Source organism: Amblyomma mixtum, chromosome 2, assembly GCF_055824585.1.
Source record: "Amblyomma mixtum isolate Tamu chromosome 2, ASM5582458v1, whole genome shotgun sequence".
Classification (NCBI taxonomy): Eukaryota; Metazoa; Arthropoda; class Arachnida; order Ixodida; family Ixodidae; genus Amblyomma; species Amblyomma mixtum.
Window position 1 is genome coordinate 239,876,736 of NC_143013.1, and position 10,031 is coordinate 239,886,766.

General features: G+C 44.9%; 1 protein-coding gene across 1 annotated transcript; it reads right to left on the reverse strand.

Annotated features, from left to right (window-relative positions):
• Window positions 1–291: 291 nt before the first annotated feature.
• Window positions 292–5,017, reverse strand: LOC149363126 (uncharacterized). The gene is made up of 2 exons (XM_089569895.1): window positions 4,921–5,017; window positions 292–1,167 (listed from the first exon to the last, which is right to left on the reverse strand). The coding sequence occupies exons 1-2, from the start codon at window positions 5,009–5,011 to the stop codon at window positions 350–352; spliced, it is 909 nt and encodes a 302-aa protein (XP_089426021.1). The 5' UTR covers window positions 5,012–5,017; the 3' UTR covers window positions 292–349.
• Window positions 5,018–10,031: the final 5,014 nt, after the last annotated feature.

Sequence of the window (10,031 nt, forward strand, 5' to 3'; positions counted from 1 at the left end):
CTTCACTGCAGACTTATATCCGAATATACACATAATTCTTCCGACAAAATACGAAAACCTGCCGCTAAAACCGCCATCCCTCAGCAGTGACAGGTCTTCAGACGCGTAAACGGTAGGCTCGGTGGTTTAAAACAGTTGGTGGTTTAAAACAGCCGCTCGTATAGAGAAGTGTGTACAGACGTTACGAGCAATCTCAACAGCGTCAAGTTAATGATTCTTTATTCGGTGTCACTTGATCCAAACAAAAAAAAAATAGATTTGTTTCAAACGCTAGAGCATGATTTGCTTGTTTCACTCCGCCAACCATAACCCGTTTACCACTTCCGTGGAAAGTCCTTCTTCACTTGAGTTATGCATCTAGGAGGGCTTCAAACTGTTTTATCGCCTCCAGAAGTTCTTTCTCTTCGGCTGCGGTTCTCGAACGGCGCGACCGAGAGCGCGAACTTTCCCGTGACTTTTGCTTGGCGCCGGAAGAGGATCCGTATCCTTCCGACGACTTTCGTGCAGTCGATCGGGACGCATCGCTGCTGCTCGACCCTGGTGGCCCATGCGGTGACGAACTAGACCAGGAGTCTGGCGGGTACCCGTTGCGTCCAGTCCCGGCTTCCGGTGGTATAAATCCAATAAGAGGGGGTGCTCCGATCATTCCTAAAAACGGTCCTGAAGGCTGTCTTCCGCCCTGTGGGGGAGGGGGGTTGCGAGGTCCATATATCGGTCCACTGCTGCTCTGTTCCGCCTGACGCTGAGGAAATATTCCTGGCGCACTGGGTCCAGGAATGCTGCTTCGGTTTGCCCCTTTATCTCTAGCTGTTGGAGGCATACCGCCACCGCTTGACTTGTGCTTTTCCGAAGAACGACTCCCGTACACGGCTCCCGCTGGTTTTTCCCAGCCCGGGCCCTGACTCGTAGGACCCTGTGGTGCTCCTCTTTCTTGTGAGGGTGCTCGCCCTTCTTTGTTTGGCACCTGCCAACCAGACAGTCCAGCAGAAGGCGGTTGGTATTGTCCAGCAGGTGCAGGGCTGCGATCTGGCTGTGGGCCTGCGCTGGCTGTGCCGGGCATGGGCAAGCCAAATGGAGGTGGCACTGGGTTCGGCCCGTTTTGTCTTGGACCAGAAGATCCGTATGAGGGGCCTGGTGGGCCGGTTTGTGCGAAGCCTGGGGGTGCCCCTGTAATTGAGAAGAAAATGGAATTATATGCGGCAAACATATTGTCATTCGATAAAGAAATTCCGAATCCAAAGTAAAACCCCTTCCCTCGAGGAAAAAATTAAAAATATAAAAGCCCGACTTGCAAGACAGCGGTTTATCTTTCTTGTTTTGTATGCTGTATCGTCCTTTGGCGTTCATACCATTCCAAAACCAATTAACTGACTCAGCCACACCACAACCTACAATGAGGACATGAACGCTGCTACCGGTTCTTGAAATATTATGTATTCGCCCGACCGTCACCACACTGCAAAAGGGAACGAAAAAAGAAAGCGTTTTATAGTGCTGCCTTCGATGATGAAAAAAGTGGATAGTGAAAAACAGTACAGCAACTACACCAGTTATTTTTACACAGCATTTTAGAATTTCAAATCAATATTAGCTTGCCATAGCCAACAAGCGCATCGAAATCATCTAGAGCAGCGCCACCACGTTGCGCAACATGTTTGAATGTCATTGGGCGGCTTGCTGGAAAACACAGCTGCTAATTACGGACAACACAAATGAATCTAATGAAGAGTGTGCATCATTGTTGTGCACCAATTGTTTTATTTTTCTCTCTTCCTTTTGTCATGCTCATCATTAATACATCTTTTTCCGCCCCATGAGCGCTCGCCGAGTGATGTCATCGAATGGAATTCTTCCCTAGGCAGCACCGAACATTAGAATAACGTCATAGAAATGTAGTGTAAGTTGCAGTAGCGTTATACATTGCTTAAATGTATAAGCATGTACAAGAATCCTTGCGCAGGGTTGCTTTAAAATTTTCAAGAATGTTAAGTTTATGTTGCTTAAATGTTTAAGTAATGTTAGTGAAAGGCTATTCGAAAGTTTATTTGTATCATTACAAAAATGTTAGCAGAAAAGGAGATTAAGAACACTGAATTAACATTTGAACTTCAGTTCTTTGCATGGAAAGGAGCTCACAAATGTACACGTGGTAGAAGAAAAATCAGCAGTCCGTGTCGAGTGTTTGCACCACACTGTCTCCTCAGATACGGGTTCTGGTATGACCCAACGTTGTATGTGCAATGGCGTGGCCGTGTCTGGTGTTCCCGTCAGACCCGGATTTCAGACATCGTTTCTGATGCGACACGGGGAGGTGTATTCTGGTGTGGTGCACTCTGGTGTTCTCCGGAGTGAACCGGTCGGCTGTTACCAGCTCTGGTTCAGAGTTTCCTGGTGTGGTTGGTATACCGTGCCGGTGATGCAGATATCGCAGAAAGAGGCATGCCGGAAGAGATTTGTTTTCTAGCATGTCTTTATAGTGATGCTGTATATTTGCAATTAAATGGATTGAAATGTTTGATTTCTGATTTATCGACGTAAAAGTAAGAGACGCTCTGCATATATCTCGCTTACGAATGTGCAAACAAACGTTTGCTTTGTCTTCAGAAAATAAACCAGCGAAAAAGACGCACACAGAAAAACCTAAAAGATAGAAAGGAGGCTCGACTACCAACATGTTTATCCCAATGTTCGTTGCTCAAATATATACATGGCACTCAGTCACATGACCCTCTCACAATCGCTATCACACCAACCTCCCACCGTTGAAACAAAATTTACAATGACCGCCACACCTTCTATCTTACAATTGATCTCACGGTTACCGTTGCCCACTTCTAGTACAAAAACATCTTTGCAAAAGCAGCGTGAGAACAATCATTGTAAAAAACAAAGTGATACACAATAAAACAAGAAAAAGGCAAAATTTGGCATGCTTTCAGCTCAAAAGTATCGAACAATAAAAACACAACATGCAGAACAGAATTTTTTGTTCTTAGAACACACACATTCACTATAAAGGCCTGATGATTATGAAAATCAAGAAGACGATTTCCTTCATTCGAAGGGCAACAGAACAGTCACTACAGCATTCGCATTCTTTGCAATCAGAAATGCCTCTAAACCTCAAGCGCTGTCTTATAGCGACTCCTGCCAAGAATCTTGATACCGTCAAGCACCAGCTCGCATTTGCACTCGTTGCAGTGAAGGGGAAAATTGGAGATGAATAATAAAATAGAAGGTGTCGCGGTCGTTGTAAATTTTGTTTCCACAATGGAAGGTCGATGTGAAAGCGATTGTAAGAGGGTTATGTGACAGGGTTCCCTGTATACCGGGTGTCCCACCTAAATGTAACCAAACTTTTAAAAAAGGCGAAGTGTCCTAGTCCAGTGAAACCAACTCAAGGTTGTTCATAGTCGCGTGGCCTAATCTTGAGTATTTTTTTTCGCTCTTCAAAGTTAATTAATTAGATAAGTGCAATTAGCGAACTTTTTAACTATTGTCTTCAGGAAGAACGTGTCAATCCAAAAGTTTTAGATCACCTCGAAAAACCGCTAGTAATGCTGTTTCCGTCAAGTTACGATTTACGTAGCTTCATTTATTGGCCTTAAAAGAAAGTTGTCACGTGACCAGCTGCTCGCTCACTTCTCTGCCCCAATGTGCACCCGAAACCTCATCGAGGAGAGGACTTCAGAAAAAACGGATTTTATTCTTTAAAGCGCGTCTGGGGACGTTGAAGTGGCACAGTTGTCATGTGGAAGCTTTTTCTTAATGTGCGGGTTATAGTTAAAGGCCGGTAAAAAACTAGTTTACGTAAATATTACTTTGCTGCAAATGTCTCAGTAAGCTGTTTCTCAAAGCTATCTACAACTTTTTCATTGACACTTCGTTCCTCAAGTCAATAATTAAAAAGTTAGTTAATTAAGCTTAACTAATTAGTCCACCTTGAAGAACGAAAAAAATACTGGAGACTAGGTCACGCGACTCTAAACAACACTCATTTGGTTTTAGACGGCAAGGACACCCTGTGTTTTTTAAAAGCTTGGTTACATATAGCTGGGACACCTGGTATATTTGAGCCCCTAAGTTTCGAATAAACAGTTGGTAGTACAGCCTCCTTCACATCTTCTTCTTAGTTTTCCTATGCGCGTCTTTTTGGCTGGTTCATTTTCTTATTACAATGCAGCAACTGGCCCAACAACGTGCGTTACTGAATTTGCTTACCCAAACGTGAGCAAACAGGGCGCGTTACGATAACCCCACTGCGCCCTCGAAGGACCAAACACTGATCCCTAATTAAAATTGATTGAAATAAAGAAATTGATCAGTCCATTCTCACAAAGCATAATTTTAGGTTTATTCAGCACTTTGGATAACCTTGGCGTTTTATACATATAAAGACACATATATACCATGCAAGGACACCGACCACCTGCGCTGAGCTCAGCTGAGGTGTGACCATCTCTCCGCGGGACAGTTCACCCGTAACCACTTGCTACTAGAGACATCGCGTATAGAGAACCTGCTGTTGCTTTGGCTACTGCCGTGCTATTTGTCGCGGTATTGTAACTTAAAAAGTTGGAATATACAACGTGACAGAAGGGGTGAGTGCCCCTTCCCCCTGACTGGCACCGCTCTGCCATCCTCATTCATGCAGGCGCTGATGTAGTATTCGCCCATAAAAAATCATACAAGCCGTTCTAGACCACCTGAAACCTTTTTATGGGATGCGGGCTGATGTCAAAACAGCAATTCATCGGATTGCTGCGAGAAGGTTTAGAAAGATTTTGTTACCCCTTCCATTGTGCTTGCACAAAGTGTACAAGTATAGCGAGAAATATGGCGACGCGCAGAAAGCCCTTTTTGTAAAGGTCTAATAAAAAACCTTCGAGCCGGGAAGGCCCTACCGCTTGGAATTCTAACCTGTTTGCGGTGGTACGGTGAATCCAACCCCGGTTGGAGGAGCGCCGGATTGCTGAGGGAGCCCAAAGCCGGGTGGACGCTGGTAGGCCATTTTATTTTCGCTGCTGGCGCGAGTGAAAACATGAAAAAGGTTAATACTGACGCCCATATGACAACAAATGGTCAGCGATGATGATCATCATCATCATCATCAGCCTGACTACGCCCACTGCAGGGCAAAGGCCTCTCCCATGTCTCTCCAATCAACCCTGTCCTTCGCCAGCCGCGGCCACCATATTCCCGCAAATTTCTTAACCTCATCCGCCCACCTAATTTTCTGTCGCCCCCTGCTACGCTTGCCTTCTCTTGGAATCCACTCGGTTACCCTTAAGGACCAGCGGTTATCTTGCCTTCGCATTACATGCCCTGCCCAAGTCCACTTCTTCCTCTTTGTTTCAACTAGGATATCATTAACGCGCGTCTCTTCTCTCACCCACTCCGCCCGCTTCCGATCTCTTAACGTTACAACTATCATTTTTCTGTCCATAGCTCGCTGCGTTGTCCTTAAGTTAAGCTGAACCCTCTTTGTTAGCCTCCACGTTTCTTCCCCATAGGTGAGTACCGGTAAGATACAACTGTTGTATACTTTTCTCTTGAGGGATATTGGTAAACTGCCATTCATGATCTGAGATAACCTGCCATATGTGCTCCACCCCATTATTATGCTTCTAGTTATTTCTCTCTCATGATCTGAATCAGCTGTCTCCGGATTGGATGTTTTCAAACGGTGCAAAAGTAGGCTGATAAAGCTCTTCGTCAGGATTTATTTAATGACTGTGCGAGAATGCCTTCGCAAGTGTACGTCTAAAAATGCAGCCCATAAACATGGAGAGAGAATAGGCAGGAATAGCCTACTTCTTTTAGGTGCACAGTTTCCACCGTATGTGCACTGATTGTGTCGCGGAGTTTTCATCGTTCTAGGCCAATCTCGTACAGTAGCTAACCTAGATTCAGCAGCAGAACTTTACGGAATGTGAATCTCCCACAACAAAAGCAGTGCTGCCAAAAACCACAAGTTCTTTGTTTGGAATGATGCGGAGCTATTTAAAAACGATGGACAGCCGCGGCGTCAACAAACGGTAAATAATATATAATTTAATTTCTTTTGCTAATGCTGTTTTGGTTTCGGCATTAACAGCCGAATGACGGCTGTGATGTAACAGACGATTTGAGGTATGCATGAGGCACACAGAAACTGCAGTATGGTTGCTGCTTTTTAGTGCGCTCAGCACTAAGACCACCGCTTACCGATTTCGCCAGTCTGTCTGCCAACTTGGGTTGCTAATTTCGCCACTGTCTGCCTCTGTCTAGGTGGCACCCTAGGCGACAGGTGAGCCATCTAGGTCACGTGACCTTGTGACCTTGCGTTTCACGTGACCTTGTGACCTTGCGTTAACTCATTAACGCTACGCGTCAAACCATTAAGGCGGAGCTTAAACGTCATCTCCACTTTTTGTGCGCTAACACTAAGGCCCCACTCAGTGATTTCGCGGATCATTTTCTGAAGTCTGCTGGATCATGAAAACCGAAGTGAAAACCTAAGTGTTAGCGCACCTAATTCTGATTTGACCTAATTCGGATTTGACCTAATTTTTTAGTTTTCATTCACACCAACTTTAAGCAAGCCTAGTCCAGAGTTTGAATCACAAAAAATGAACAAGGAGAGATTATAATTCAGTTTTTCAGTATTCACGTGACCTCAGGTTGTCCGCTACATCCCAGCCGAGTTTAGGCTGTTGAAACCGAAACGGTATAAGAAAAAAAAAATCAGCTCTTAACTATACTAGTGTCCTGCACACCATTCCAAAGAAAAAAAAACTTAAATCCAAAAGTTTAGTGCACAGGCAGCAAGAAAATAGTATTTTGCCTTTGCCTTGGTACCACAACACCTCGAGCGCCAGCACGTATTGGGAAACGTGCATGCTCTATCCGCTGGTATTGTACGATTGGATCTCGAGGCAGCACAGGAATAAATTGTCTCAAGCACCCGCATCCCGCATACTTTTGCAGCTCACTGTAAAATAATCTGTAATAATACTCTGAAGGCTGCCCTGGGACTATTGAGCAGGTTTAGAAATGCGGGCGTCGATAAAATACCTGACATCGCTATGCCAAGGGTAACCATGTATTAACATTGGCTCCCATTGCACTTTAAATCCTGCACTGGAACCGCCTGTATAGTTATTCGGGCACCCAGCGCCAAACCTGCATATATTCATCGTTTGCCAGATATTTCGCATAAAAGTCACATTTATGAAATATGATGTAAAAGGGAGCTCACCACGCAGAGATCCTTTCTTTTCCTCGTCGTCGCTGACAACGCTAATCGCTTCCTAATGCGCTCAAAAAATCTAAAAATGACAGAAAAAGGAGACACGCTTTTTTGGGGTTCTTCTCTTTCCAGATCAGCTCGCTTTCATTCGAGGCAATATTTTGTCAATATTTACACTTAGTTAAGATGTGAAACTACACAATAGAATGTGTCGCTGGTTTTGGTGCACGTGGAAAAAATAACAAAGAGGAAGGTGGCTCTGTTGATGCTGCACGTACGACGTTCCCTGCATGCTTACAAACTAAGGGCATCAAGGGGGCCAGTTAGAAAAAAAAAAACAATTAAGAAATATACTTATGAGACTTCGCAATTCTCTATGGTGTGAAGCAGTGAAGGTGATACCTGAAACTCGATACAAGTATTATTCAAAATGAATACGCCATTTCGCATTTTACTTATTTATTAATACTACGGCCTTGTTTCGAAGACCTGTGCAAGGTGGATACAAAAAGTGAAAACTAAATGTACCAAAGTCAGGGGACGTATCTTTAGCACGATCTTTTCGGCGACTTCGTGAAAACGTCAACATTTGTCAAACCTGCCTGCGCGCGCACAACCCCATACGTGTTAAGGGGAGTGCCAATCACATACGTAGCCAGAAAAACTACGATATGTCACGTAGCGGCGACTGTAGTCAGGCAGACAGGCATGCAGACCCATCCTTATGCTGTATTAATAAAAGGCTCAGCTCAAAGCAATTCCTTGAAAATGAGTTAATGCTGCTTCGCTAGCAAGTATATATATTTGTACAGCGGTGCACGTACCTTCAACACCTTCGAGATTGCGCCAGTCAATGCGTCCTCCCGAAGGATAGGTGGCCGGGCTAGCTGGTACTGCATGATTAATTAGGGCAGGTCTCAACAGAGACGAGACATAAGACAACACGGTCACAGATGTCACTTCGAACTGTTGATTGGCAGAACAGTTGCACGTACGTGTACTAGGCGCGGCCAAGCAGACAATGACACACTTGTTTTTTTTTTTTTTTTTACAACGCAAGCTTAAGACAGTCAACATTTATAGCGTAGTCACGTGACGGCCGCCGATTCACGGTCCCGTGTCAACAAGTTACCAGCGCCAGGCAGCATAAATGACTTGAATTTATCTGAGTAACTGAGAAAATCCCGTTCAGATCTTTGGGAGCAAAGCGCTTTATACCGCGTTTGTCCCCATGCGCAACATTACCCCAAAAGGCTAAGCTATACATATACAGGGCGCTTCATGTAAGGGGAGCCTGCAGCTGCTATAAAGACTGTTGAATTGAAACCTCACAGAAAGCGGGCTTACTCGAATCCAGGCACGCATTCAACTAGCAATAAATTAGGTCGGCCATATTTTCAGCTACCCCAGAGATGACTATTACAGAAACGGTGACCAACACTTGGTTTTGTTCTGAAAAGTACCGGACTCAAGGGGGAGAAAAGTTTCTATGCTTGCTACGTTATACAGCTCGTAATCGGGTTCCTGAAAGAAATAGCGTCTGCCTCCTGCACAGTAAATTGTTTTGTAAGCTGACTTTCTCCTGATCTCATTAAGCAGCGCATGCTGCTAGATGCGTTAGCAGATGCGTTCTTGTAGAGAATGTATGTGTGTATGTAGCGGAAGTGAGCTGTGGCTCAGCAATGAACGGAATATCTCGTCAGCTATTGATACGCAGTCTTCTTGTTTCGTCTGTTGCTTTGTTCCACGTATTGCTTAATTGCATGGATTAGTTTTATGTTCTATGGTATACAAGTTTGTTTCATGAGTTGGTCTGTCAGTGAGACTTAACTGTGATAGAAACGACCACATTGCTCAGGTTAGGTGAGCCAGCTTGAGGGTTACCCCAGCTGCACATTGATCTCGCAACATTCACTTCAGCCTTACCTCAGTCCTGTGGTGCAGACAGTCCCCATCACATGACTCAAATGCGGAGGCGGGTACAGCGGTGCACGTACCTTCAACACCTTCGAGATTGCGCCAGTCAATGCGTCCTCCCGAAGGATAGGTGGCCGGGCTAGCTGGTACTGCATGATTAATTAGGGCAAGCTTAAGACAGTCAACATTTATAGCGTAGTCACGTGACTGCCGCCGATTCACGGTCCCGTGTCAACAAGTTACCAGCGCCAGGCAGCATAAATGACTTGAATTTATCTGAGTAACTGAGAAAATCCCGTTCAGATCTTTGGGAGCAAAGCGCTTTATACCGCGTTTGTCCCCATGCGCAACATTACCCCAAAAGGCTAAGCTATACATATACAGGGCGCTTCATGTAAGGCAGCTCCTTTGTCCAAAGAGCGTACATGCAATAAGCGATGCAGTAAATTATCTCAGTGTTTCTGGCACCAAGGCAGCAGGCGTGACCTAGATTCCTACTAAGTGAAGTAAATTGCGGATATATGCCATTTACTCAATACCGGGATCACAATGATGAATGATTGTACTTCTTTCCTGATTGCACTTTCACAATGCCAGCCTCACACCAGTAAAATACGGCAACATTGAGTTCCCACTGCGCAACCACAACGAAGTTGGTGACAACTAGCAGGAGATCAGTCTCCAAACTGTCGACCCGAAACAATAACACCACCCGGGTGTCAGATCTTTAGCAGCTGCAAAGGTGCGCAACTACCTTGCAGTTGAGGTTACAGCCCTAGTATGACCAATGAGTGGAACATATAGAGACGGGTGCAGAGATGGACAACCCTTATAAATTAGGAGAACGAAAGGCAGAAAAGAAACGACCTCCTTTGAAAGCTAT

Excerpts from the sequence above, each read along its gene's own strand:
- LOC149363126 (XM_089569895.1), bottom strand. The coding sequence starts at position 5,011 with ATGGCCTACCAGCGTCCACCCGGCTTTGGGCTCCCTCAGCAATCCGGC. Across the intron at positions 1,168-4,920 it reads CACCGTACCACCGCAAACAG|GGGCACCCCCAGGCTTCGCA; the intron begins GTTAGAATTCCA and ends TCTCAATTACAG.